Here is a 27,822-nt window from a genome sequence, read left to right on the forward strand (position 1 = left end):
GCAGACTGCAGCAGCTCTCTGGGTGCAGAGTGGTGGGTTCCCTGGAGTTGGGGGGAAGACTCTGGGATGGGTCCTGGCCAAAGCAACAGCCTCAGAGCAGGCTCCAGTCAGGACACCGTTCCTCAATGCAGGCCCTCACAGTCAGAGGCAACGTGCAACCTTCTAGCTCCATGTGTGGCTTCACGCTGGCTCTTCCAGCCTCAAGAAGATCCCCGATCGATAGCTTTGCCAACACACCTGCCCTCCCTCCCAGCCCAGGGCAGGCTGTGCCCTGCAGCTCTGCCCTCCCAGCTGTCAGGCTGATCAGTAGCAGGCAGCCAGGTCTGTGGCTTTCCTCCTGCCTGCCCTCACCTGTGGGCCAAGCTCACGCACTCAGAGAGCTCAGTGAGGGAGCCATCGATGCTGAGGCGCTGCAGGGGCAACAGCAGTTGGCTTGCCAGGTGCCCTCATCCACTGTGCTGAAGTTGCAGGCCCCTGTCCCTGCCTGGGCCTGGCTCCTGCTGCTGCCCGGGGGGGTGCCCTTGCCCCTGCTACCACCCACCCCGGCCTCCTCCTGCGGCTTGAGCCCCACTCCCGCTGGGCTGTGGCTTGGACACCATGAAACGGCCTCTTATACCTGGGGGCGCGCCATGACAGCCTGCCCCCACCGCCTCCCCAGCGCCCGGCCTGCCCCGCCGCTACAACTACAGCGGGCTGCCAGCTCCCTGCGCCGCTTCACTCCTCCGCGGCCGGTCCCCGGGCCTGTCCCGGCCGCGGCCCAGGCCGCTGGGGCTGAGGCAGGCCTGCGCGCGTTGCCGTAGCAACCCGGAAGGACCCGGCGCGCAAGCGCAAGGCCCCATCCCGCGCAAGGCCCGCCGGGAGCTGCAGTTCCCGCCCTGCCCCCCGGCGCATGCGCGCCCCGCCCGCCCAACGCACAAGATGGCGGCCGAGCGTCGTGCTTGCGTCTCGCCGCTGCGCGCCAGGGCAGCACGCAACACCCGCTGTCCCTTTCCCACTCAATGCCGTCGTGTTCATTCTGGCCGCTACTGACGGCAAGCTGAGCAGTGGCCTATGCCCCGCAGCTGGGCAGGGCCTGGCGGGAGGGTCCCACGCTTGTCCCTGGGGCTTGCAGAGACCCCCGCGGGCAGGACCCACGCCAGGGCAGCCATTTCCACTCTTTATTGCTGGTGCGGGTGGCAGCTGGTCCCCGGGGGGCATAGCAGCGGGCTGCCCCACCCCCTACAGGGTTACGGAGTAAGGGGGGGAGTGGAGGGGAGATGGGGGGCAGGGTCAGCTGTAGGGGAGGGGTCCTCGGCGGGAGCAGGGCCACCATCCAGGCTGGCCTGGCGTACCACACGGCGGGGCCGAGAGGAGGGCCGGGGGTTGGGCTGGACCCCCACCACATCACCCCCTGCTGCTGCCTTCGTGGCCTCGAACACCTGCAGGGGAGGGGGGGACACTGTGGGGCTCAGCCAGTGCCACAGCTCTGTGCCCCCAGCCCCTCCGGTCACCTCCTGCCCCGCACTCACCTCCTCGGCGAGGGGCTCCCCTGGCAGCTCGGGGGGCTCAGGGGGCTCCAGCTGGCTAATGCTCCGCATGACGGCGCAGAGGGAGATGCGGGGGCGCCGGGAGGTCCCCAGCAGGCCCCCCCCACTCACCTCCTCAGCGGGCTGCGGGGAGGGGGCCGGGGACAGGCCTCCTGGGCTGGCCTCCGGGCCTGGCTGGGGCTGGGCTGCCTGTTCGGCCGCCCGGGGCTCCCACAGGCTGCTGTGCCGGCTGCCACACACCTACTGTCAGCAGCGGCCCACGCCCCTTCTGTGGTGGAGCAGGGGTCCCACAAGCTCCGCCTCCGTGGCCACCCCGCCCACTGGGGCACGGCCACAGAAACCCCGCCTACCCCTCACAAAAGGGGTGTGACCACAGGAAGCCCCACCTGGCCACATGAAAGGGGCGTGGCCATAGGAAGCTTACCCCTACCAGATGGGCGTGGTCATAGGAAGCCACACCCACCACCACAAAAAGGGCGTGGGCATAGGAAATTCTGCCCATTCCATGGGAAAAGAGGCGTGGCCACAACAGGCTCCACCCACACCACCCAAGCGGTCACAGTCAAAGCCAACCCTGCCCAGCCCAAGGGGGTGTGGTCACAGAAGGCCACGCCCTCTCTTGCACATAGGGGCAGAGTTGCACCGGCCCCACCCACCCCACTCATGGGCGTGTCCCACCCCACCCCTCGCCCCACCCACCTGGCTTGCAGGATGCCCTGGTAGAAGTCTAGCTGGCGCATGAAGCCGGGGTTGGGCAGGACGCCGGGGCGGCAGTGCCGGACGTGCCGCAGTGCCCGCTCCAGGGGCCACCCGAACTCCTTCATGGCGTAGGCCAGCACCGTGGCTGCCGAGCGGCTCAGCCCCATGCGGCAGTGCACCAGCACCCGGCCCCCACCGGCCCTGCAGCACCCACCCGCACTGCCACTGAGCTCCCGGTGCTCCCCATGTCCCCAGGGACCCCATGTCCCAGGGCTCCCCGTGTCCCCAGGGATCCCATGTCCCAGGGCTCCCACTGTCCCCAGTGCACCAGTGTCCCAGTGCTCCCCATGCCCCATGGGTCCCCTGTTCCCAGTGTCATCGGTGCTCCAAGGTTCCCCATGTCCCCAGTGCTCCCTGTGCCCATTGGTCCCCTTTCCCCAGTGCTACCACTGTCCCCAGGGCATTAGTGCCACAGGGCTCCCCATGTCCCCAGGACTCCCTGGCCCCCGGGACCCCCAATGTCCACAGACCCAATGCCCCAGAGCTCCCACTGTCCCTAGGACTCCCAGTGCCCCGATGTCCCCCACCGCCTCAGTCATCAAGACACCTGACCAGTTACACCCCCCCCATCCCCCACCCAGCCTGCTGCTGCCTCCAGCCCCTGCCCCTCCATGCACCTCACACCCTGGCCCCCCCTTGTATGCCCCTGATGTCCCCCCGCCCCGTGCCCTGGGGCTGCCCTGGCCCCACTGACCGGACGCGGGAGAGGAAGAGGAAGGTGTCATTCCAGTGGGGCAGGAGCTGGGCTGTCTCCTCGTCATACACCCGCACGTTCATGTAGGTGAACAGCGCAGGGAAGAAGTTGTCGATCTCCCGCGCCACATTCAGGATGTGGGTGACCCTGTGGTGCCACGGGCAGGGGGCACAGCCAGCATGCAGGGTTGGGGCTCGGCCTGTACTCTATGGGGTGCCCCGCAGTGCCCCATGCCCACCTGCCACCAGCCCCATCATGCCACCATGCCCACCCTGATGGATGCTCCCGGTGCCCCACGTCCACCCCACCATGGTGCCACAGTCCTGCTGCACCCACCTCACTAATGGCCCATGGTGACCCCGTGCCCACCCTGCTGTGTGCCCTCCAAGGACACCATGCCCACCCCAATGGGTGTCCCACAGTGACCCCATACTTACACCATCAGTGTCCCATGATGAGCCCACACCCACCCCACCGGACCATCTCATGATGACCTCATACTTGTACCACCATTATACTCCATGACGATCCTGTGTCCACCCTACCATGATGACTTCGTGCCACCCCACCTTGACGTCCCAGATGGCCCTGTGCCACCCTGTGCCATCCCAGATGACCCATGCGACCCAAATATGCCACCCCATACGATCCCATGCCCACCCCACCACGCCAGCCCAGATGACCCCATGCCACTCCACACTCACTGGTTCTGCTGCAGCTCCTCCAGGTTAGCCGCGTTCCACTCGGAGCCCTGCATGGTGGCAGAGGTGAGGGGTGGGGACATCCCTGCCCACCCTGCCCACCCTGCCCGCCCTGCTGCCCACCAGGTAGAGGTGTGGGAAGATGTGGGAGGGCCGGTCCATCTGTGCCAGCACCAGCAGCATCTCATTGTCGATAAAGTCCTTGTGCTGAGCCAAGCTGTGCCCCGTGCGCCGCTCCAGCTCCTCCCGCACCTGGGCACCGCCACGGGGTGAGGGACGGCCCTCTGCCTGCCTGCCCCTGCCCGCGAGCCAGGCTCTCCCCACCAGGACCCCTGGCTGTGGGCACCCACCTCCTTGGAGGTGACGCTCTCCAGGTCAGCGGTGGCCATCACATCCCGCAGCAGCGCCCGCACCGCCTGCTCCGACAGCTCCGGCACCGCCAGCCTGGCACCCACACCACCGCATCACCGTGTCACCTGCCCCACTCGGGCCCCGCCCTGCCCACACCCTACCTCCTCTGCTCCCAAGCCCCTCCCCTAAATGCAAGCCCCTCCTCCCCATGCCCCTCCCTAGATGAGAAGCCCCGTCCCCTCCATTAGCCACCCCTGAGCACAGACCACGCCCCTCCTTCCAACCGAGCCCCATCCAATGACCACACCCCTTTCCCACAAGCCCCACCCCGCCCAGGAGCAGTGTTGATTGGCCAGCGGGCTGTGGGTGGGGCAGGGGGCGGGGCATACCGGAGGGGCGGGGGCGAGGCGGGGCGCACGGACTCCAGGTCGGCCATGGCCAGCCACTCGTTGAGGCAGCTCTGCTCCGAGGTCAGCGCCGCTGCGTAGCCACAGGCCCAGGCCAGCGCCGGGCCCCCAGGGATGTGCCCGCCACGGGATGCCTCCTCGCAGGCGCGGTGCAACTCCTGCAGCACGGCCCTGCCACACACCACCTGCGGCGACTGCACCACCCCAGCACCGCCCCACGGCTCCTCCCCGCCACCGTGGCCAGGGCATCTCACCAGGGCCGTGCCAGTGTCCCCCTGGCCTGACTTCCCACTGTGTGTGGGTGTCACTTCCCCTCTCCTGGCCATGGTCCATGTGCCCAAACCCTCCCCACACCCCCACTCCCACGTGCCCGCAGCAGTGCCCCTATGCCCATGCCCTGGCTGTGCCCATGGTGGTGCCTGCACCTCCCATGCCCACACTGCTACCCATGTCCACCATGCCCACAGTGGTGCCCACGTCCTCCATGCACAAGGTGGTGCCCACGTCCCCCGTGCCCATGGCAGTGTCCATATGTCCCTTGATCGTGGTGGTACCCACATCCCGTGTGCTCGCAGCAGCAGTGCCCACATCCCCCGTGTCCATGGCGATGCCCACATCCCCCATAATCATGGTGATACCCACATCCCCCATGCCCATGGTGGTAACTGCATCCCATGTGCCCACCACGGTGGCAATATCCCATGTCCACGGCAGTGCCCATGTCCTCTGTGACCATGGTGGTGGCCACGTCCCATGCCCACCATAGTGCCCATGTCCCCATGCCTGTGGCAGTGCCCACATTCCATGCCCACAGCAGTGCCCACATCCCCCACAAACATGGTGGTACCCACATCCCCCGTGCCCACAGTGGTGCTCACATTCCCCTTGCCCACGGTCACAGCCGGGGCTTGCTCACCACATGGTCTGGACAGAGATGGGCTTGAAGATGCGGGTCTGTCCTCCTGATGTCACACTGAACCCTCTGGGCACCGTGGGGAGACATGTGGGTCAGGGTGGGCACCCCAGCACCACCCCTACTCACAGGCCTCACCCAATTTTGTGAGACCCACCCTCATAAGCCCCTCCCTTTCCCAGAAGTCCCGCCTACCCCTTACCCATCACCATCGAGGAAGACTTGGGTGTCGCTCCAGAGAGGCAGCACCATGCCCAGTGTGCAGCGGGTGGCCCTGGGGCGGGCAGAGGTCAGGGGGTGCATCCACCGCCCCCCCTGCCCCCCCCCTTCCCACTCACCCCTCGTGGGCAAAGTCCACACCAAGCAGCGCTGTCTGCCCCTCGGCTCCTGCCTCCTCCGGCCGCACCACCAGCAGGTACCGCACCCGCCGTGGCCGCACCGACTCCAGACGCACCGCCTAGGGTTGGGGCGGGGAATGAGGGGAGCCCCTGCACCCCCAAGATCTGCCCCCTATTGCCAGGGGAGGAGCAGCAAGCACACTGCAGGGCAGGCTGGGCTGTATCCCATCCCCATCCTGTCCTGTCCTGAAGTGTGCTGTCCCCATCCTGTTCTTACCCCATCCTACCACATCCCCATCCCATCCTGCCCCCATCCTTATCCCATTACATCCCCATCTGGTACTTAGCCTATCCAATCACATCTCCATCCTCAACCCATCCCATTGCATCCCACCCCACTGCATCCCTTCCAGTCCCCATCCCATACCTTACCCATCCCCATACTGTCCTTATCCTATCACATCCCCATCCTCAAACCATCACATCACATCCTACCACATTACATCCCACCCTGTCCTCATTCCATTCCCATCCCTGTCCCATCCTGTGCTGTCCCCATCCTGTCCTTATCCCATCCTATCACATCCCCATCACCATCTTATCTCCAATCCTCAACCAATCCCATACCGTCCCCTTTCCATTCCATCTCTTCACTGTCCCCATCTCATCTCCATCCCATCACAGTCACTGTCACCAGCCCTGTCACCACCCTGTGCCCTACCAGCTGGATGGCATCCTGGGGGCGAAGCAGCTGCATCATGAGCTGCAGGTGCTGCTCCTGACGCCCCGGGACCTGGCCGGGGGGTGCAGCTTGGGGGGGCTCAGACACCAGCGGCTCCTCGGCAGGCAGCAGCAGGGCAGCCCCCTTGACCATGACGAAGCTCTGCCTGGGGGGCAGGAGGGTCCTGAGCGGGATGTGGGGCCCAGCCTTTGCGGCCAGGGTACCCTCAGAGCCCTCTTCCGAGGTGGGGGAGAGCTGGGGGGCTGGGGCACCATGGGGTAGGGAAATGCTCCTCAGGGGGGTAGCTGTGTCCCCTCCCCACCCCGGTGACCCGTGTACCCCATCCTGTGCCTTTGGAGCCCCTTCTCACCGCCGCTGTAGCTGGCCACGCCTGGGTGCATCTTCCTCCTGCAAAGCATTGGGGGGGGGGGGGGGGGGGGGGGGCGGGCAGTGCCCCCCGGGGAGCATGACCCCGGGGCATGGACCATGCCTGGGGGGCCCAGCAAGCATCCCCAGCACACACCATGGGCCAGCGACACCCTGCCTGACTCACCCCCTCCAGCAGCATGGGGCACCGGCAGAGCCCTGGGGGGGAGCGGGGGGGGGACCCTGGAGGGGGCCTACTGGGGAGGTATGTCCCTGGGGATCAGCCTTGGGATGCCAGGGGGGGTCCTTGCCCTGTGCCCCCCACCCTGGCTGGCCGTTGCCCGGGGGAGAAGTGCTCACAGGGGGGTTCTGGGCTGCACACCTGCAGATAAGGCCCAGTAGTTACCTGGGGGGGGGCGGGGGCACTGGGAGCCACTGGCACTGTGAGGGGAGCACTGGGAATAGTGGGAGCAACTGAGGACAACTACCCCTCCCACTCCACCCCCCACCACATAACTACGGGGCAACCCCCGGCCGGGAGCAGAGGAGACCCCAAAGTGTGCTGGAGGCAACTGGGCTCCCAGTAACTTCCCACCGGGAGCGCCTGGAGCAGCAGGGACAGCCCCCCGCCGGGGGAGCCGGGACACACCCCCCCTCCTGCCGGGAGCCCCAGCGGCAGCCGCGCTTCCCACGGGAGCGCCGGGGCGAGCCGGGACCGGCCTCCCGCCCCCGCCAGCCGCTCCCCCGGCCCGGCCGCACGGCGGGGCCCCGGGCAGCCCCGGCGCCGGTCCCGTCCCGTCGCGCACTCACCGCGGGGCCCCCGGCGGAGCCCGCCGCCCGCCGCACGGTGACCAGCGCCATGCCCCGCCGCACCAGGAAGCGCCGCCGCTGCCCCGCCCGGACGGGAACGGGCACGGGCACGGCACTGCACGGCACGGCCTGCGGCCGCGGGGGGGGCTGTCCCGGGCCCGGAACTCCCAGGCTGGCGTTCCCCGGAGCGGGACCTCCCCGAGGTCCTCGGGACCCCCCCAGCGGTGCTGCCCCGGGAGCCCCATCCGTGTTGACCCTGGACCCCCCCAGATTCACCCTCCAGCACCTGAGACCCCGCTATGTTCCCAGCAGGCAGAAGCCCCCCAGGTGCCCAGCACCTTGGACCCCCATCCATGTTCCTGGGACCCCCCAGGATTCACCTTCCAGCAGCCCGGATCCCCCAAGGTCCCCAGCAGGCAGGAACCCCTGAGGGTCCCCAGCACCCAGGACCCCCCCCCCCCCCTGGAACCCCTCACCCTGGCACTGCTGTGGGTCCCTTGGCCGTGCCCCCACGGGTGCTGGCCCACCCCGACACCCTGCCTCAGACCTATGCCCAGGAACCCTCACCCCCACACTGGTGGCGGGGCACACCACCCCACATCGGACACCCCATTGCCCTGGCCCCCCCCAAACCCCTTGTCACCCCACGGCTCAGCACTGGGTCCCCAGCCAGGCACCCCCTCCCTGGGCGGGGTTCTCCACAAGTATAGATTGAATAAATTATGTTTGGGGTAAGGAATGAGGGCACAGGGCAGGACTGGGGGGGGGCAAAGGGGGATCCCACCAGTGCCCATCCTGCAGGGTCTGCCCATTTCCCCAGGCCTCTCCCCCTGGGCCATGCCCCCTCAGCGGCCCTGCCAGACACACACCGCACACATCCATGTATATATATATATGTATATGTATATGTACATACATACCCCCAGCCCCCCCCTACCGAGGAATGAGGCCTGGGGGTCCCTGCCTGGCCTCACAGCCCCCGCAGTGGGGTGCCTTTACATTGGGGTCAGCCACCTCCCACGGGGACCCCCAGGTCCGTCCTGCCCCTCATGGGGTCAATGTACAACACTGAAGAGGAGGGGGATCCCTTGGGTGGGGGTCCCTAGGGTGGGGGTCCTGGGGATAGAGGTGTCCCTGGGGTAAGGGGTCCCCAGATCAGGGTCCCTGGGCTAAGGTTTGAGTCTGACAGGAGAGGATCCCTGGATCGGGGGTCCTGGGGGTAGGAGGATCCCTGGATCAATTCCCCCCGTGTGGGAACTGTGCCCACATCAGGGGGGTCCCTGGCACGGGGGTGCCACCCCGGCACCGGCTGTGCCCGTGTTGGGGTGTCCCAGTACAGGACGGTGCCCACGCCGGGGTGTCCCCGTGTGAGGCTGTGCCTGGCGGTCCCTGGGTGAAGCAGTGCCAGTGGGGCGTCCCTTGTCCCTGCGTGGGGTGTCCTCCCGGTGGGATGTCCCTGTCCCCGTGACGAGCACCCCGGCACTACTTGTCGGTGAGGGAGAGGCGCAGGATGCGCTGCAGCTCCTCATCCTCCTCACGCCGGCGTCGCTCCTGCTCCTCCTGCTCCTGCTCCGAGAGTGCCATGGCCAGCCGCAGCTGCTCCGCAAAGCTGCTGTAGCCGGAGGATGCCGGGGGGCTACCACCGCCTGCCCCGGGGGGGGTCCCGGCTGCCGGGGGGTCGGTGCTGGGGCCCGCCTGCAGCAGCATGCTCTCCTGCAGGGCCCTGTGGGGAGAACCGCTGTGGCCACGCCCCCTTGCCGAGGCCGTGCCCACAGCGGCCCACCCGTGTCCCACCCCAGGTAGCCACGCCTACTTCACAGCTCCACCCTGCGCTGGGCAGTCACACACCTCCGCAGGCCTCACCCATCTGCTAGCCACACCCACCCCGCCATTATCCCCGCCCACTATAGCCACACCCACTCCTGCTGTTAACCCTGCCCATTATAACCACACCCACCCCGTGGTTAGCCCTGCCCACCTGCTAGTCACGCCCACCCCTGCTCTTAGCCCTGCCCATCATAGCCACGCCCATCCCTCTGATGGTCCTGCTTGTCTGCTAGCCACATCCACCATTGCTGCCAGCCACGCCCACTACAGCCACACCCACTCCTGCTGTTAGCCACGCCCACTACAACCACACCCACCCGGGATCAGGCAGCCCCTCCCCTCTAGACCACACCCATGCCCCACCCCTTGCCCCACCCTGCCCCTTCGAGGCCCCCTGGGCCCAGCCCCACCGCTCCAGCTGCAGGGCCTCGTCGTAGGGCGGCGGGTCAGCGCCGGGGCGGGTGTTGGTCAGCGCCTCCCAAATGGTCACCTGCGGGGGGTGGGGCTGAGGGGCGGGGCCTGCACCCGGGGGCGGGGCCAAGGCGGGAGGGCGGAGCCAGGCCCGCAGCGGAGTGGGGTGGGGGGTCCCACCTGGTCAGTCTCAGTGCCGGCATCGAGCAGGCTCTGCTGGATGGCGAACTGCAGCAGGTCGTCGTCCTCGTCCCGCAGGGGCTCGCTGCGCCCCGCGCCCAGCACCGTGTACCCTGCTGGCACCTCGAACACCCCCGCCTCCACCTCGCACGGGAAGGGCCAGCCTGCCGCAACGCCCACCCATGGGGTGCCCTGAGCACCGCGCGGCAGCCCACGGCACCCATGGCACCCCACAGTGTCCCGTGACACCCTGCTGGTGTCCCAGAACACCCCGTATCCCATGGCACCCCGCAGTGTCCCACGACACCCTGTGGCAGCCCACAGCACTCTGCACCCGACATTTCACCAGCATCCTGTGGCACCCTGTGGCATCACATGGCACGCTGTGGTGTCCCACAGCACCTCGTGCCATCCCACAGCACCCCATGGCACCCCGTGCCCATGGCACCCCAGTGTCCAACGGCACCCCATGGCATCCCATGGCACCCCACATCGGCAGCACCTCACAGTGTCCCATGGCACCTCACGGCATCCCATAGTACCCTGCACCCATGGCACCCACACCCATGGGTGCTCTGTGCCCCTGAGCACCCCACAGCACCCTGCACTCCCAGCCCATGGCCACACCACCCTGTGACCCATGGGGGGCCCATGGCACCCCACAGCACCCACCACCCTGTGCCCCATGCCCAGCCTGGTGGTACCCAGCACCCCCGCCCCAGAGCACCCGGCAGCACCCTACATCCAGGCATCCCCCCCAGTGCCCAGCACCCCGCACCCACAGCCACCAGCTCTGGGAGGACCCCTACCCCCAGAGCCCCGCAGCCCCAAGGCACCCCACATCCCACAGCAGCCCCCCAGCCTCACCTCTGGAACCAGGGGGCTGGGTGCCAGGGGGGTGGGCACCTGGGGGCTGGGTAGGGGCGCACACCCGCACGGAGCCCAGCGGCTGGTCGCACCCACAGAGGTTGCTGAAGGTGATGCGGGCGTTGAGCACGTGGAAGAGGGGAATCTCTGAGGATACAGGGGTCAGTGGCCCCGCCCCTGGATAGGCCCCTACCCTGCCCTGCCCCACCCCACCCCACCCTCACCGATCTTGACAGGGAAGCCAGGGGGCAACTTGAGGGTGATGAAATCGCGCAGTTTGGCGAAGTGGGCGTTGGAGATGGCCATGAGGTCGATGATGGGCGTCACCTGCTCCGCCAGTGACAGCGGGTGCTGCTCGCACAGCCACAGCGTTGCCTTGAACCTGCCCGAGCACCAGCGTGGGCACGGGAACCCCACCATGGCCCCTGGGACCCCACCCCCACCCCCATGGCTCCTGACACCCAGCGCCACATCCCTTAGGACCCCACCACCACCCCCAAGGATCCCAACAACCAGTGTCATGTCCACAGGACCTTGTCACCACCCCCACGGTGCCCTGCCACTCCAGTGCCACCTCCCAGGGACTGGCTCACCACCCTCACTGGGTCCCTACACCCCAGTGCTACATCCCGGGGGGCCACATCACCAACCCCATGGGTCCCACCACCCTAGGGCCATGTCACCGTCCTGCATCGTCTCCCTGTCACCCCAGCACCACATCCCTGGGACCCCGGCACCCCGGGGTGGTGGCCTCACCTCTGCACCTTGCTGGACATCTCAATGGGGCGCCCGATGTTGCGGGTCTCCAGGTCGAAGTGGGGGTCGAAGTACTCCTCGGGGGGTGATGGCCGTGGGGTTGGTGGGGCTGGCAGCCTGCAGCACGGGCGCCTGTGGTGGCAGCAGCACCCCTCAGCCCTGTTCCTGGGGATCCCCAGCACTGTGGGGGACACCCCAGCCCCTGGGGGACCCCCCCCCCCCAGCCACTCACCCCGTTGTGGGTGCCATGTTGCTGCGCGATGCCCAGGAAGGAGTGGAAGGGGGTCCTGGAGCCTGGCCAGGTGGAGAGGGAAGGTGCAGGGGTGCAGCATAGGCAGGGGGCACAGCACCCCCACAGTTGCCTGCGCTGTCACGGGTCACACCCTGCATGGGGTCCCACACCTGATAGGTGATACCCAGCACCCGCAGTGTCCCACGCCTGATGGGTGATGCCCAGCAGAACCCACGCCTGAGGGGTCACACCCCACATGCTGTCCCACACCTGACACGTCACACCCAGCACCCACGGTGTCCCACGCCTGATGGATGACACCCCACATGGTGCCCCATGCCTGATGGATGTGTCACGCCCAGCACCCACGGTGTCCCACACCTGACACGTCACATGCAGCACCCAGTGTCCCATGCCTGATGGGTGACACCCCACACACTGTCCCATGCCTGACCCATGTCCCACCCAGCACCCAGTGTGGCACCCAATGCCTGGCGCATCCCACCCAGGAAGGGGGTGGGCCTTGCACTAGGGCGCGGGCCTTGCACTAGGAGGGGGGGGGGGCACGTCCCCACACTAGGCGGGCCCCCTGATTGGCTGATGGGGCTGTCACCTTTGCTACGTGACTTGTCCTGGTCAGACAGGTGCTCTGTCCTTGTCTTGGTGACCAGTTCCACGTTGCTGGCGCTGTACACCTGCCGGGGGACAGGATCAGCCCCGGTGCGCACTGGACAGGGGGGGTCCTCCCCCCTATCCCCTCCCGGCTGTGCCCACCTTGGCCTCATAGCCGCTGACCACCTCCATCTTCTCCGAGCGCCAGCCCCAGATCCCTGACTTGTTCCTGAGGATGGGGGGAGGCATCAGCTCCCTGCAGCAGGGGGTGGGGGTGGGGAGGGGGGAGCTCCCCACATGCCGCTCGCCCTCTTGCACAAGCGTTTCCTTCCCCTTCGCACACCGTTCCCCTGTGGCAGCCCTCGCACAGCCCCCTCCCGCCGTGCCAGGCTCCGCCATGGTGCCCCCCCCGTGCCCCCCAGCACCCTCCCGGGGTGGCAGCCCACCGCTCGAAGGCGATGTTCCTGGTGTCGAGGTGCGTGGAGACGATGGGGGACGTCAGCCGCCCAGCCACGTGCTCCTCCGAGGGCTGCATGGCCGCCAGCAGCAGGTCGGGCTCGTGCAGGGCCAGAGCCAGCGTCTCGGTGTAGACCACCTGCTTGTCGTGGTCCACCTCCATCACCACCGCTCCCTCGTCTGCACACGGGGACATGGGTCAGCACCTGCCACTGCCACCCTGCCACCTGTGTCTGGGTTGGCATCTGGCACCCCATGATACCCTGAACCCCCAGCCTGGGGGCACTGCATCTCAGGGGTATCTGGGGGGGCCAGCGGGGAACTGGGGGTCCTGGCAGGGGACTGAGAGCCCTGGTATATGGGGGCTGAGGTGGTCCTTAGCACTGCCAGGAGGGGCAACTGCGGTCCCCAGGGGGTCCCTATAGGTGATATGGGGTCCTTATGGGGGGAGTACTCATAGTGCACGAGGTCTGGGGGCTCCCCAGGGTCACTAGAGGGTCCCTGAGGGTATGTGGGGCCCCAGGGTGTCCCGCCGGAGCTGGAGCTGACCTTCACCCTTGAAGATGTAGCTGCGGCGGCCGCGCTGCCACGTCATGTGCTCGAAGCCCAGCAGCGTGGTGTCGACCCGCAGGCTCTCGCCCCGCTTCCAGACGCGGTACACATCGCTGGGGCACACCTTGGAGACCAGCGGCACTGCGGGCACGTGTACCCCATCAGTGGCACAGCGGGGGTGGTGCCCCTCTAGCCCCCCTGGCCCCCAGCCCCACTCACCCCAGCTGGTGAATTCCCACTTCATCTCCACGTAGAAGTCAGATGCCTGGAAGAGATGAGGGGGTCATGGAGCAGCCAGCTGACACAGTGAGGGGGAGCCTGGAGGAACTGCGGGGGCTCTGCTGGGATTACTGGGGAGATGGGGAGTCCTGGGGACAGGGATGGAGGTCCCAGGCAGCGATCGGGAGGTCCTGAGAGAGTGGGGTGCTGGGGGGGGTGGTGGTGGTGCTGGTAGGGCAGGGTAAGCAGGGGGTCTCTGGGGAAAGAGTGGAGTCATGGAAGAGACCGGAGTCCTGGGAAGACTTGGCAGGGGGTCCAGGGGCTCCCCTCTGCCCGAGCCCCCAGCCTGCTGGGACCCCTGTGCTGGGGGGTGGGCCTGGGGGTGGGGGTGCCCACCCAGGGCAAGCTCATACCCGGCGCAGTTTGCTGAGCAGCTCGGGGATGCCGGCGAGCCGCCGCGTCGCCCGCTGGTAGTCACGGTACTGGAGGACCAGCTGCACCATCTCGGGGTCCCCCGTGCTCACCGCCTCCTGCAGCACTGGGGCACGGAGCGCCATCAGCCGGGCACAGCCAGTGCCCTGTCACCGCGCCCCCCCGCCCTGGGGGGCCCCTGTGCCCACGTACCTGTCCAGCCGTTGGCGTTCTCCCGGCCCACGTTGGCGTTGTGCCGCAGCAGCACCCGCACCGACTCCAGGTGGCCCAGGGACACGGCCAGCTCCAGCGGGGTCCGGCCACGGGGGTCCGTCAGCTCCACGTCGTGCTACACGGTCAGGCAAGGTCACGGCCGCTGGCTTGGGGTTTCCCAGGCACCCCCACCCCCACCCCAGTGCCCCCTGGCACCCCACAGCTCGTCCCTGTGCCCCCAGGGTGCCCGCCCCCAGTGCCCTCCTGCTCCCATCTCTGCATCCCCCATGGTCCCAAGGCCCAGTGCCCCCAGTTTCCCAGTTCTTCTCTATCTAAAGTACTCCCAGTTGCCCTGTCCCGGTGCCACCAGTCCCCGCAGTGCGCCCAGTCCCCTCTTCTCCCAGTGCCCCAGTACCTCAGAGCCCCCAGTCTTCCTGTACTTCCAAAGCTCCTGTTCCAGCACCCGTAGAACCCCGATCCCAGTGCTCCCAGTTGCTTCCAGCCCCCTGGTGCTACAGTCCCCTAGTATCCCAGTGCCCCCAGTCCCTCCAGTACTCCCAGTCTTCCCTTATGCTCCCAGTCCCACCTACTGCTCCCAGTGCACTGTGCCCCCCAGTGCCCTGTACCCCAAATCCCTCCACTGCTCCCACTTCCCCCTGCCCTAGTGCTCCCAGTCCCCCCCAGTGCTCCCAGTCTTCCCTAGTGCTCCCAGCCCCCACTAGTGCTCCGGGTCCCCCTAGTGCCCCCAGTTCTCCCCAGTACTCTCAGTGCCTCCAGTCCCCCCCAGTGCTCCGGATCCACCATGCTCTCATTTTCCCCAGTGCTCCCAGTCCCTTGCCATGCTCCCAGTCCCCCCTATGCCCCCAGTTCCCCCAGTGCTTCAAGTCCCCTAGCGCCTAAAGTCTCCCTCTATGTCTCCAGTCCCTCCAGTGCTCCCAGTCCTCTGTGTCCTCAGTCCCCCCCCAGTTCTCCCAGCCCCTCCAGCACTCCCAGTCCCCCCCAGTGCTCTGGGCCCACTGTGCCCTCATTCCCCCCAGTGCTCCCAGTCCCCCCAGCGCCTCCAGCCCCCTACCCCCGGTTCCCCCATTCTCCCACCGCGCCCGCCCGCGCTGCCCTCCCCCCCCCGGCCCCCACCCGGGCGCTCCCGGTGCCCGGGTCCCCTCCGCTCCCCCCCCAGCCCGCGGAGGGCCCGCTGCCCGGTGGCGGCGGGGCGCGGGGGGGGGCGCTCGGTGCCGGTGCCCCCGCCGTGCCGGTGTGCCGGTGCCGGCGACGCCCACCGTTCCGGAGCGCAGGGCGCTGTCCAGCGCCTGGTGCCGGTTGTGCCAGACGAGGCGGTGCAGCGGGAAGGTGTCGGCGGGCCGGGCCATCCCGCCACCATGTCCCCGGGGCCGCGCCGGGCAGCGCGGGCGGACGGGCCGCAGCGCCGGGCCTGCCCGCAATGGCTGCGCGCGGGGGCGGCGGCGGCGGCGCAGCGCGGCGGCGCGGGGCGGGGCCGGCACCGGGCACGGCGGGGCACCGGCACCCGGCACCGGGCACGGGGGGGCACCGGCACCCGGCACCGGGCGGCCACCGGCATCCGGCACCGGGGAAGCACCGCCATCCGGCACCGGGCACGGGGGGGTGCACCGGCACCGGGCATCCGGCACCGGGCACGGCGGGGCACCGGCACCCGACACCGGGGGGCACCGGCATCCGGCACCGGGAACGGGGCGGGGGGCACCGGCATCCGGCACCGGGCACGGGGAGGCACCGGCATCCGGCAGCGGGAACGGCGGGGCATCGGCAGCACCGGGCACGGCGGGGCACCGGTACCCAGAACCGGGCAACGGACACGGCGGCCGAGGCACCGGCACCCGGAACGTTGCACCGGGCATTGCGGGACGCTGGACCCCGCCCCCGGTACCGCGCCCCGGGGCGCATCCCGCGGCGAGGCCGCCCGTCGCCGGAGTTGGCACCGGGATCCCCCGGCCCGCCCCGCGCTGGGGACCCGTCACCCCGCAGCTGCCCCGGTACCGGGGGCTGCCCCCTACCCGGCATCTCCTGCTGGGCACCGCGCGGGTCTGCGGCACCCCGGGACCCCCCTCCCCCAGCCCCGCGGTGAGTACCCACCGCCCGGCCCCCTCCCCCGCCCCCCCCCCCCCCCCCCCAACCCCGTTCTCCGGCCCCAGCCCCGCGCAGCACCGGCACTCCCGGGCTGGGGCGGCTGCCGCGCTCCGTCCCACGGCAGCGGCACGAACGGAGACCCCCGGGCGCTGCGGACGGGGGGTGCTGCCTGCACAGCCCCACGACACGGGCATGGCCAAGGTCACTCACGAGGATCCGACCCCCAGCGCTGCCCCTGCCCCCCCCCCCCTCCCCGCAGGGCACAAGGGCAGCCCCCCGGGGGTGACAGGGCATGGGGCAGGGTGCCCCTAAACGGGTGCGGAGACACCTCTGCCACCCCCGAAATGAGGTGGAGTTGGATCTTGGGGTTTTTTTTCCCAGATTTTTATTATAAAAACTTTTTTTTTTTCCTCTTTTTCTCGCATTCTCACGTCTCTTCTCATTAAAATCTCATTCATCAGCGCCCCCGGCCCTACCTGGTGCCACCCCCTGCCCGCCCCAGCCCCTGGAGCGGATTGACCAGAGAGCAATATTTACAGATGCTGCCAGGGGGTGGGGGCCCTGGGGGCCACTGTCCCCATGTCCCCCAGCCGAGGATGGGCCCAGTGCCCCAGGAGGCTGATCTGGGGGGGGGGGGGGCCCTCTCACCTGCTCCCTCCTCTTCAGCCAGCCCATGCCCCCCCAACCACGCACTGCCACCCCACAGCTTGGGGGCTGGCAGGGGGCTGGGGGGGGGTGTCACCCCACTTGCCCAGGGGGGATGGCAAGAGGGGGCAGCAGCATGGCCAGGGGGCACAGGGGACCCACAGCACAATATTTACAGGGGCGCACTCACACACACACACCCACACACACCCCCCCTCAGGACTTGGCACCCACACGACAGGCACGGCCGAGCCGGGGCACACCAGCTGGCAGGGAGGTGGGCAAAGGCTACGGGTGAGGTGAGCTGGCCGGTTCCCTGCCCGGCCGGAGCGGGGCACCCACCTGCCCCATTTGGCACACACACCCATGGCGAAGCAGGCGGGCATGGAGAGGGGGCGCAGGGGCTGCCTTCATCTTAGCCGGAGAGTTGGTGGAGGATTGGGGGGATGCCAAGGAGAGGTGCTGAGCCACGCCATGCACCCAGCGCCAGCTCCGCGCCAGAGGCTGGGCTGGGACCACGCCAGCACAGCCGTGCCCCCTCCACGCCTGGCAGGCGAGATCAGCAACCGGGTGTCCTCCAACGCCCGGCCTGGGGACAACGAAAAGGAGCGGGGGCACGCGGGAACCCAACCCAATAAATTAGAGGCGGGGTGGGAAGGGGGGAGGAGGGCGCGCGGGCGTGTTGGCACGGGGTCAGAGCCCGTTGGCAGAGCGCTGGATGAACGGCACTTTGCTGAGCTCCACCACGGGCGAGCGGGGCTTGTTCTGCATGCGCGGCACCCGCTGCAGCAGCTGCTGGGCCTGGCGCTGGGCGTCCCGCAGCTCCTTCCGCCACTGCACCAGCTCGGGGTCACTCTGTGCAGGGCAGGGCACGCGTCAGGCTGGGGCTCCCCGGGGGGCCGGGGCAGGGTACAGGGTGGTCGGGGGCTCCCTGGGGTGCCAGCACTCTGGGGTTGCCCCAAGCTTTCAGTATTTGTGTTCCGCAATGGCTCGGAGGGCTAAACACACAGGGCTAGTGGCCAGCAAGAGGTGGCCAGCAACTGGCAGGAGGAGGTGGTTAGCGCTCAGCAGAGGGGATGACTAGCAACTAGCAGGAGATGGCTAGCACTCAGCAGAGGGGATGACTAGCAACTAGCAGGAGATGGCTAGCACCTAGCAGGGTTTGGTTAGTGCCCAGTGGGAGCAACTGGCACCCAGGGAAGGCGGCCGGTGACGGGCTAGTGCCTGGCAAGGGTGGCTGCTGACCCCAGGGGGTGGCTAGCTCCCAGCCAGGGTGGCCAGCCCCAGCAGGTGACCCAGGGCACACTCACATCACACTGCAGCACGAACTGCTTGCCACCGCGGATGCGGAGCAGGATGCACTTGCGCTCCTTCACCTGCGTCTCCTCCACTGAGTCGATCTCCTCCATGGTGAGCAGGGACTGCTGGGGGGACAGGCTCAGCCCAGCCCCTGCCCCCAGTGCCTCACCGCGGTCCCCCCAAGACCCCCACCCCCCCTCGCAGTGCCATGCCTGCTTGTGCACATCCCTCACCCCCTGTGCCCTGCACACCCTGATGTCCACCAGTGCCAAGGTGTGCCCGTGGAGTAACCCCCGTGCCCCCAACTTGCCCCACGCTGCCTTGTGCCCCTGCCGACTTGCCCCGTGCCCGCCTTACCGGCGACTCGCCCTCCCCGCGCCACTCCAGGCGGTTGGGGAAGAGGTAGAAGTAGCGGCGCTGCCACTGTGTCAGGAAGGGGTTGCCCAGCTTGGCCATGTACCCGTGCATGATGCAGTCCTTGCCCATGGCGTACTCTGTGCCCGCCGCGCCGAGGAAAGTCAGGGTCAGCCCGTGGCACGGTTGGGGGGGGGCTGTCAGGGGGGAGGGCAGGACCTGGGGGGCATCAAGCCCACTCACCCTCCTCATGGCCCAGCTGCTTGTTCTTGGCCTTCTTGCGAGCTTCCAGCTTGTCGGTGTCAGCGTTGACGGCTTCGAAGACAGTCTCCGTCACCTCCTGCTGCCACCGCTCCGAGATGGTGAGTGGGAAGTTGCGGTACAGCTCCTGGTCGCTCTCCAGCAGCTGGCGGGCAGGGAGGCATCGCTGGGTCAGGGGGCACCTGCCACCGCAGCCCCCCCCCGCTCAGCCCCTCTGCCCTGGTACCTTGATGCCCTTCGTGTCCTCCTCATCAAAGGAGCCGATGTCAAAGGCGTCAGCCGCATTCACCTCACCGCGGGGTGGGATCAGGGGCGGTGGGTACTGCAGGCAGGAAAGGGGTTTCAGAGGGGTGGCTGCCCGTGCCCCCATACGCCTTCCTGCACCCAGGCGTGGTGCCCCTCACCTTCTGCAGGAAAACCATCTGCCAGTCCAGACCCTTGAAGAAGGGCTCCTCCTTCACCTCCTGAGCCCTGGGGAGTGCGAGGGGGTGAGCACTGCTGGCTCCCGGCTGCAGCCCTGGGGCCAGGGTGCTGTGCCAGCACACCCTCTGTCCTTGCCTGCCTTCTGCCTAAGCCCTGGCCACCGCTCCGGTGCCCACTGTGCCCGCCGGGACTCACCCGTGCCCCATGCAGCCCAGCCGCCGGTTAACGTCTCGCTGCAGCAGCCCCTCGAGGAGGGAGCGCAACTCGGGGGAGAAGGAGTCTGGCAGCTCGATGGCCTGCAAGAGAGGGCAGGGTCGCTCACACCGTAAGCACACGTGTGCAAGGGGACAGGTGTGCACAGATACGCAGAGGTGTGCACACACAGAGCCCTGCACGTGCACAGGATACACACTGACACACACCGGGTGACGCGCACACACTTACACGTGCCTGTGCACCAGAGCGTACACAGCAACGCACACATACGCGTGTGCATGTGCATATCCAGCCCCGTGCAAGCACATACAGGTGGATGTGCGAGTGCACACACCAGGCACACGAGTGCACAGCGGCTCACGCATGTGAACAGCACACAGGCGTCTGCACGGACTGCAGACACTGCACACACCGCTGGGCACAACCCACCCGTGAGTGTGTGTGGACACAAACATGCCCATGTGCAGACATCCACTTGCACATGTCATTCTGCACACACATGTGCATACACATGTAGAGATGGTCACGAACACATACTCCGGGCACTGCTCCCCTTCAGGGACGAGGTACCCCTGCCCCCAAACACCCTCCATGTGCCCCCCAGGCCTCTGCCAGCACACGGTGGGGGGCACAGCAGCACAGGGGTGCTCGCGCCCAATCCACACCTGCCTCAGCCCTCCCTGGCACACAGGGCAAAGCCCAGGGTATCCCAGCTCACCATGGTGAGGGTCATACGGTCGATCTCATGCTTGTCCTTCGTCTTGTGCTGCCGAAAGGGGCTGTGCCTGCAGCCACGAGGGGAGAGGGAAAGTCAGCAGTGCCCACCCATGCCCACCTGTGCCCACCCGTGCCCACACACTCACCCCCGGAGCAGCTTGAACAGCATGCAGCCCAGTGAGAACCAGTCAGCGCTGCTGTCGTACGCCACTCCTTTCTGCAGCACCTCTGGAGCCATGTACCCATGGGTGCCCCTGCGGGGGCAGAGAGCAGGGTCAGGGGCTGTGCTGGGCAGGCGGGCAGGGCAGGCAGGGGGGCAGGGGGCACACTCACACACTGGCATGGGGCTTCTTCTTGGAGAAGTCACAGGCCAGGCCCAGGTCTGAGATGCGGACGTGCCCAAACTCATCCAGGAGGATGTTTGCCGGCTGCCAAGACACCGTGCCACTCCTGAGCCCAAGCGCTGCCCACAGGCATGGCAGAGGCGGGGGGGGGGGGGGGGGCAGCGAGGTTGGGGTGCCCACATGGGTCTGGGATTTGGGGGTGTCCACAGGACTGAGGTGCCTGATGCACCAGGAAGCACCAGTGGAGTCTGCAAGCGCCCTGCAAGGCCTCAGGATGCCCGCAGCACCCCAAGAGTGCCCATGGAGTCGGGGGGGGTGTCCTGCAGGATTAGGGTTCGGGGAGTGCCCATGGGGTCTGAGGGCTCCTGAAGGGTCTGTGTATGCCCAGAGTCCAGGAGACACAGTTCTAGAGGGCCCAGGGATGCCAACAGGGCCTCTAGACACCTGCAGGGTCTGAGGGTGCCCGCAGTGTTTGTGGGGTGCCATGGGGTCAGTCACCTTGAGGTCACGGTACACCACAAAGCGGCTGTGCATGTGCTCCAGGCCCAGGATGATCTCAGCCGCGTAGAACCTCATCTCTGCCTCCGAGAAGACACCGTGCTGGGACAGGTGATAATGCAGGTCTCCCCCTGTGATGGCAGGGACCAGCTGTCACCCTGGCACTGCCCTCTGTGCCCCAGACTGTGTGGGCAGGGGTCTCCGAGCCTGTGGCTCAGGCCAGCTGCAGCCCTGGTGCTGAGGGCCGGCTGCGGGGGTCCCTCAGGACTGGGGCCTCTCACCGTTCATGAGGTCGAGGATGAAGCTGAGCTTGTCGGGCGTGTGGAAGGCGTAGGACATGCACACGATGAATGGGCAGTCCTGGCAGGAGAGATGGGGTCACGCGGTGCCGGTGGTGCCCCGGGGGCACTCTCCCTCACCATCCCTCTGCCCTCGCTTGTGCCACAGCCTGTAACCAGGGTGCCAGCCCTGCCCAGTGCCCGCGTGCCCTCACCCCAGTGCTGACGAGGGACAGCATGATGCGCTCGTTGAGGGCCAGGGTCTCACCCTGCTTCATCTTGATGCGTTTCTTGTCCAAACACTTCATGGCATACCTGGGGGCAAAGAGTTCCTGCAAGGTCCTGCTGCTGCCTGCGGCTTCGGTGCCACAGCCAGCATATGCCCACGGCCACGGTGCCACGACCCTCCTGGGCCACTACCATCTCACCACAGCCCTGCCACCTGCAGCCCCGCCACTGCGTCCCTCCAGCACCAGCACCCACGGCCACATCACTGCATCCAGCTACCACCCACGGCCATGACGTCCCTGTATCCCCCCCTTCCCAAAACCTGTAGCCATGGCAATACTTCCACAACCCCCTAACATCTGTTGTTATGGCAACACCACTGCAGATGCCCTCGGGACCACCACCACAGCCCCAACGTGTGTGTCTCTCTCCCTGTGTGTGTGACTCTCCCTCTGTGTGTGTGTCCCCGCAGGCAGATCCCTCTGGACCCCCACAACGGGGCTTCCCCCATTACATTTTGCCCGTATCTGCTTTCCGGCAGCCGTAGACCTCCCCAAAACCACCACGGCCGATGATTCGGTGAACACTGAAGTCGTTCATGGTGAGCTGGAGGGGGCGAGAAGGAGGCGGGGGTGAGCCTGGACACCTGGGTCTTGCAGCACCTGCCCTGCACCAAGAGCAGCAGGGTCCCACACCCTGCCTCAGTTTCCCCGGGTGAGGAACATGGAGGCTGCTCCACATGTCCCCACAAGTGTGGGCAGGTGTGGGAGAGCCACCTGTGAGTGAGTGAAAGCCTGGGAGGGGTGTGAGGACACCCAAACCAGCCCTAGTGAACCCCAGGACAGCAGCCTTGTCACTGTGCCCACGTCTGTCCCCCCATCCCCGGACGTGCCCAGAGGTGCCCCGAGGCGCAGGGGTCCCTGCTCACATGGATGTTCAGCTCCACGTTCTTCCACTGGCAGAACCGTGTGAACTTGTCACTGTAATGAAGCACAGAGAGGGCAAGAGTGGAGCCCCTGGAGGAACACCCCTCCAAGACCCATCTTGGGGCAGAAGGACCCCTTGGACTTGTCTGGAGACAGGCAGCACCCCCTGGGACCCCTGTCTGGGAACAGAGACCCCGGGCCAGACCTGGGAATGAGAAGAGTCCCCTGAGTCCCTGGTCTGGGGACAGGCACCCCTGGAGCTCCTATCTAAGAAGGGACTCCTGGCCCCTCTCTGCACCAGGAGACCTTGGTCCCCAGTGGGATGAGACACCCCAATCTGCACGGGACTTTCCCCCATCTCACCTCTCGATGAATTTCTGGAAGATACCCCCACGCAGGTTCTGGCAGATCTCCTCAATGTAGGGCTGTGAAGGACACAGGGCTCAGCGCTGGGTCCCCAGTGCCATCCAGGTCACCCGTACCCCTCAGGTCCCATCATTATGTGAGGTCTCCACCCCTGGGATGCCATTGCCACCCTGCCACTGCCAGGCCTGGGGGATGGTTCTGCCACCCAGGGTCACCCGAGTCTCTGGAGACCACAATGTCACCACTGCTGGGGACCCTGCTGTCACCCCGTGTCACCTCTACATCCAAGGTTCCAATTACCACCCTCTGAGGAGCCCCTCTGTTACCTCCAGCCCCCAGACTCCTGACTACCACCCCACGGGGACCACCAGCAATCCCACTCACTCCCAACCTGCCAGGGATCCCCTCACCGTCCCTTGGGGTGCCCATACCTTCGGGGACCCTCCACTATCTCTAGAGGCCCCTGTCACCACCAGCGCCCTGTAAGGATTAACCCTCCGAGCACCAGAGGTGGCAGGGAGCCCCCTCTCTGTCCCGGGTGATGCCCACCTGGAAGAGGTCTGGGGGCACCTGCTTCTTGCTCAGGCGGCTTTGGACATGCTCCGTGGCACTCTTGGAGAAGGGCTGTGAGGACAGACAGGACAAGGTCACCCTGGGCAGAAGGGGCAGGGGCACAGGGGCAAGGCAGGGCTGCTGCACAAGTGGGGGAACTCATGGAGGAACCCCCATCCACAGGGCTGGGTCTGTGGCTCCCCGAGCAGAGTCAATGATGGTTTTGGAGGTCCCTCTGAAGACACTGGGTACCAGGCCTGCTGGGCACACTGGGTACATCCCTCCTGCCTGCTCTGGGGACCCCACCCGGTACCTCACCCCACTGTAGCGCTGGCTCAGCACCTGCACAGCACAGCACTCACGTGGGAGCAGGCCAGCAGCTCCTTCATGATGTAATGGTCAAAGATATGGCGGCTCCGGGCAGTTCGCTCCTCCTCCGAGTCCAGCTTCTCATACTTCTTGATCTGGCAAACGCAGAGCTCCCATGGCACAGGGCACACCGCCCCCAGGCCTGTGCCACCATGGGGCACAGCCTTCACCCCACACAGGGTGGGCACAGCCCCTGGGACCTGGTACACTGGGAACCACTGCCCCAGCCCCTCTGGGTACCACGTCCCACGGGCACCCCATGTTTATCACGTCCCCTGGGTAACCAGGGCATCACCTCCTGGCCTCCTGGGCACCATCTCCCTTGGGTACTCTGCATGCTCTTGGTACCACGTCTGTGGGCCCTGTAGGTACCAAATCCCACCCTCACCTCTCCTCATGAACACGGGGTTGCATCCAGATGGGTCTCCCTGTCTCACCTCCTCATAAAACTCCATCAGGGGTTTGGCCTCCTCTGCCTGGTTAAAGGCAAAGTCACGGAACAGCAGGTACCCTGGTAGGGACAGAACCAGAGCATGAGAGATGCCTGCCCTGGAGTGGCTGCACGAGCCCCATAGCCCAGGCCAACGGGGTACAGGGGTGTCCCCCGGGCCTGCCTGTCCCCACAGCCACTCCCATGCAGGCCCGTGGAAGGGGAAGTGCCAAGCAGGGGACTGGGCAGGGTTTGGCAGGGTGACGCAGTGAGGCACGGCCACTGGCTGACACAGGGAGCAGCAAGTGCAGTGCTACAGGGCACTGCGGGGCAGGGGTACGGTGGGGTGGCGAGGAGGTTGATGCAGTGGGGGAGCAATGGGGCGGGGGCACAGGCGGGCACCACAGAGCAGGCTGCTGTGGGGCGGACGTGCCTGGAAACCGCCAGAGCCGGTGGGAGGAAGTGAGAGGCGCTTCCTGCCCCGGACGGTTAGTGCTGGTGCTGGGGGAAGTGACGGGGCAGGGGACGTGGGGTGGGGAGCGTGGCGCAGGGGGTTGTGTCACGCAGCCCCCAGGCGCCTCTGCCCAGCCAGGCCCCGCAGCCCCCTTGCTTCCCTCAGGCCATGCCAGGGGCAGAGGGGAACGGCCACGGCCACTACCTCTGCCACGGCTGCCACCAACCCAGCTCACCGCCACTTGCCCAGGCGCACAGCCAGCCACGTTTGTGGGTGCTCATCCATGTGCCCTCCCCTGCGCCCCACCCTGTCCCCTGCAGCCCCTGTGCCTCCAGCTCACCGATCTTCTGCGTGAAGATCTTGTCGAACGTCACCTCTCCCCGGTCCTCCAGGTATTTCTGCATGACGCTGCGGATGCTGGGGAGACACCGGAGGGGCTCAGCGCCCTGCCTGTCCTGTGCCCCCACAGCAGACCTCTGCTCCCGACAATCCCACAGCCCCCCGTGCCTACCCTGTACCCGCACACACCTCCTGTGTCCCCAGGCCACCCCAAGCCCTGTTGGCAGGCTCCCTCCCCTCTTATGTGTGTGTGTCCCCAAAGTGTGACACGTTGCTGGGCCCCAGTAAGGGTCAGGCACAGGGTGCCCCACACGCTGGGGTCCAAGAGAGGCTGGGGAGGAGGGTACCCCAAAAAAGCCTCCCTGGTGCCTGACAGCAAAGGCGCAGGAGGACAGTGGGAGCGGGGCTGCATGCCAGGGTCCCCTCCTGCTCCCCAGGGAGGAGCGGGGCAGCGTGTGCCGAGAGCGTGGGGGGCAGGCACGGGCCAGGCTGTGCTGCGGGTGTTGTGTCAGGCTGCGGCACAGGGTGCTGGGTGCTGTGCCATCTGCCACTGCACCCTGCGCATGGCATGCCGTGCTGCTGCATGGCGTGTTGTGCCGCGCTCGCTGTGCCGCTGTGTGGGGCCAGCTGTGTGTATGTGTGTGTGCGCGCAGGCCTGCGCAGGCTGGGTGTGCAAAGGGAAGTTGTGAAGCGGGTTGCGTGGGCAGCAGGGGGTGCGCACATGAAGGTGACACAAGTGCAGGGGTGGCGTGTGCAGCGGGGAGCACCACAGCTCTGCGTGTGTGTGTGCGTGCACAGGGAGGGGTAAGGTCCTGCGCGTGCTAGCTGAGCCCCTGCGTGTGTGTGTTGCTACACACCGCCTGTGCATGTGCAAGCACACAGGTGTGTGCACGCAGCCCCCTCAGCGCTCTGCACGTGTGTATACGTTTGTGTGTACACACACACGGCTGCAGGAGGGCACAGGCGCAGATGCAGGCGTGCCTGGCAAGGGAGGTGTGTGCTGCTGGGGGGGTGTGTGGGTGTGCACAGTGGGCATGCACAGCTGGGTGTGAGCGTGTGTCTGTGTGTCTGCGTGCATAGATGTGCCGGGCAGGGTGTGTGTGTCCATGTGCATGCATGTGCCAGGTTGGGGGTATGTGCGTGTGTGTGTCTGCGTGCATGTGCCGGGCAGGGTGTATGTCCATGCGTCTGTGTGTGTGCATGTGCCAGGCAGAGTGTGTGTGTGTGTATGCATCAATGTGTGTGCATGCATTTGCCAAGCAGGATGCATGTGCATGTGTCCATGCGTGTGCATGTGCCAGGCAGGGTGTGTGTGCATGCATGTGCCAGGCAGGATGCATGTGCCCATACGCGTGCCGGGCAGGGTGTCTGTGCATATATGTACATATGTGTGCACGCGTGTGCCGGGCAGGGTGTGTCCGTGCGTGTGCCGGGCAGGTGTGTGCGGGCGGGGGGCCGGTGCACGCCCTATGTGCACATGTGTGCGGGGTGCGGGGCCAGGCCGGGGGACCGGGGGCCGGGGGCGCCGGGGGCAGGGCAGGGCCCGGCCGGCCGCGGGGCCTCACCTGGGCTCGGGCAGGAGGATCCTCTTGCTGGCACGGGCGGCGGGAGCGGCGCGGCTCTTCTCCATGGCCATCAGGTAGCTCACGTCCGCCAGCACCGCCTCCAGGTCCGCCATCTTGCACCGCGCCGCCGGCCCCGCCGGCCCCACCGCCGCCGGCCCGGACCCGGACGGACCCGGAACCGGAACCGGGAGGCGGAACCGGAACCGGGGGCGGCCGCTCCCCCACCACCTCCACCACCCCCACCCCCACCACCCCCACCACCCCCCGCCCCGGAATGGCCCCGGGACGGCCCCGGCCCGGCGCGGGGAGGACGTAGGCGGCGGGGCGGCCTCAGCGGCCGGGGGCCATGGCGGGCGGGGCGGCCGGGGCAGCGCGTGCCCCTGCGCGTGCCCGAGCGTGACGGGCGGCGCTGCCGGCCCGGGGCTGGGCGGGGCCGTCCTTCGCTCCGCCCACGGGGCGGGGCCGTGCCAGCTTCAGCGAGCGGGCGCGTGTGGTGTGTGACCCTGTGTGGCTGTGACACCGTGTGCGTGTGACAGCGAGTGCGTGACACTGTGCGTGTGCATGTCACTGTGTGTGCGCGTGCCAGCGTGTGTGTCTGTGACACTGTGTGTGGGACTCGGTGGCCGTGACAGTGTGTGGCACCACGCATGTGTGATACTCTGCGTGTCTGGCACCATGTGTGTATGACACCGCGTGTTTGTGGCTCCATGGGTGTGTGCCACTAGATGTGCCACCGTGTGTGTGACCCAGCAGGTGTGCCCGCACACGTGACAGCGCTCCCCATGTCACACCATGCGTGTCAGCCACCAGCTGCAATGGTGCATGACAGCACGTGTGGCACTGCACCCGAGTGCACCCGCGTGTGACAGCGGGTGTGATGCCGTGTGACCCCAGAGGTGTGTCACCCCACACACCCTGTGCCAGGATCCCCCACCTCGGGCTGCGGCACAGGGAGAGGGGCCAGGTCCCTCCGTGGGATGTCACCAGGGGGGACCCCTGCAGCGGGGTGTCCCCATGTGCCCTGGCCGGGGCAGGGAGCAGCGTCATGGTGGCTGGGCCCCCTCGCTCTGGAGGGATGAGGCTGCTATAAATGGAGCCTGAAACCACTGGGTGATGGTGGCGGCCACCCCGCT

The 27,822-nt window shown here is 67.3% G+C and overlaps 3 protein-coding genes across 5 annotated transcripts; all 3 read right to left on the reverse strand.

Annotated features, from left to right (window-relative positions):
• Positions 1-864: 864 nt before the first annotated feature.
• On the reverse strand, positions 865-7,712 carry SSH3 (slingshot protein phosphatase 3). Of its 2 annotated transcripts, none has more exons than XM_055722668.1 (14): positions 7,587-7,712; positions 6,781-6,818; positions 6,411-6,576; positions 5,690-5,808; positions 5,554-5,625; positions 5,355-5,420; positions 4,421-4,609; positions 4,031-4,124; positions 3,804-3,932; positions 3,684-3,730; positions 2,980-3,126; positions 2,226-2,426; positions 1,509-1,755; positions 865-1,438 (listed from the first exon to the last, which is right to left on the reverse strand). In XM_055722668.1, exons 1-14 carry the CDS (start codon positions 7,635-7,637, stop codon positions 1,049-1,051), a joined length of 1,956 nt encoding a protein of 651 aa, XP_055578643.1. In that variant the 5' UTR covers positions 7,638-7,712; the 3' UTR covers positions 865-1,048. The 2 variants fall into 2 exon arrangements, with proteins under 2 accessions (XP_055578643.1, XP_055578644.1); XM_055722669.1 differs by having other exon boundaries at positions 1,144-1,418.
• A 776-nt stretch (positions 7,713-8,488) lies between these two features.
• Positions 8,489-15,790, reverse strand: ANKRD13D (ankyrin repeat domain 13D). Its single transcript, XM_055722925.1, is given in 16 exon segments — positions 8,489-9,309; positions 9,824-9,903; positions 10,005-10,168; positions 10,872-11,018; positions 11,096-11,253; positions 11,628-11,710; positions 11,712-11,759; positions 11,860-11,921; positions 12,473-12,554; positions 12,634-12,700; positions 12,918-13,107; positions 13,477-13,620; positions 13,699-13,744; positions 14,112-14,236; positions 14,323-14,458; positions 15,600-15,790. Coding segments are annotated over 16 exon segments (1,863 nt in total). The 5' UTR covers positions 15,690-15,790; the 3' UTR covers positions 8,489-9,068.
• Positions 15,791-17,709: 1,919 nt separating this feature from the next.
• On the reverse strand, positions 17,710-26,924 carry GRK2 (G protein-coupled receptor kinase 2). Of its 2 annotated transcripts, none has more exons than XM_055722122.1 (21): positions 26,690-26,924; positions 25,126-25,202; positions 24,339-24,412; positions 23,895-23,996; positions 23,530-23,604; positions 22,978-23,039; positions 22,617-22,668; positions 22,203-22,294; positions 21,676-21,775; positions 21,464-21,542; positions 21,183-21,313; positions 20,674-20,768; positions 20,487-20,594; positions 20,342-20,408; positions 19,603-19,703; positions 19,389-19,455; positions 19,211-19,306; positions 18,967-19,129; positions 18,727-18,863; positions 18,381-18,491; positions 17,710-17,925 (listed from the first exon to the last, which is right to left on the reverse strand). In XM_055722122.1, the coding sequence occupies exons 1-21, from the start codon at positions 26,800-26,802 to the stop codon at positions 17,764-17,766; spliced, it is 2,064 nt and encodes a 687-aa protein (XP_055578097.1). In that variant the 5' UTR covers positions 26,803-26,924; the 3' UTR covers positions 17,710-17,763. The 2 variants fall into 2 exon arrangements, with proteins under 2 accessions (XP_055578097.1, XP_055578096.1); XM_055722121.1 differs by having other exon boundaries at positions 18,381-18,494.
• Between the last annotated feature and the right edge of the window lie 898 nt (positions 26,925-27,822).

Source organism: Falco cherrug, chromosome 10, assembly GCF_023634085.1.
Source record: "Falco cherrug isolate bFalChe1 chromosome 10, bFalChe1.pri, whole genome shotgun sequence".
In the NCBI taxonomy this organism is placed as follows: Eukaryota; Metazoa; Chordata; class Aves; order Falconiformes; family Falconidae; genus Falco; species Falco cherrug.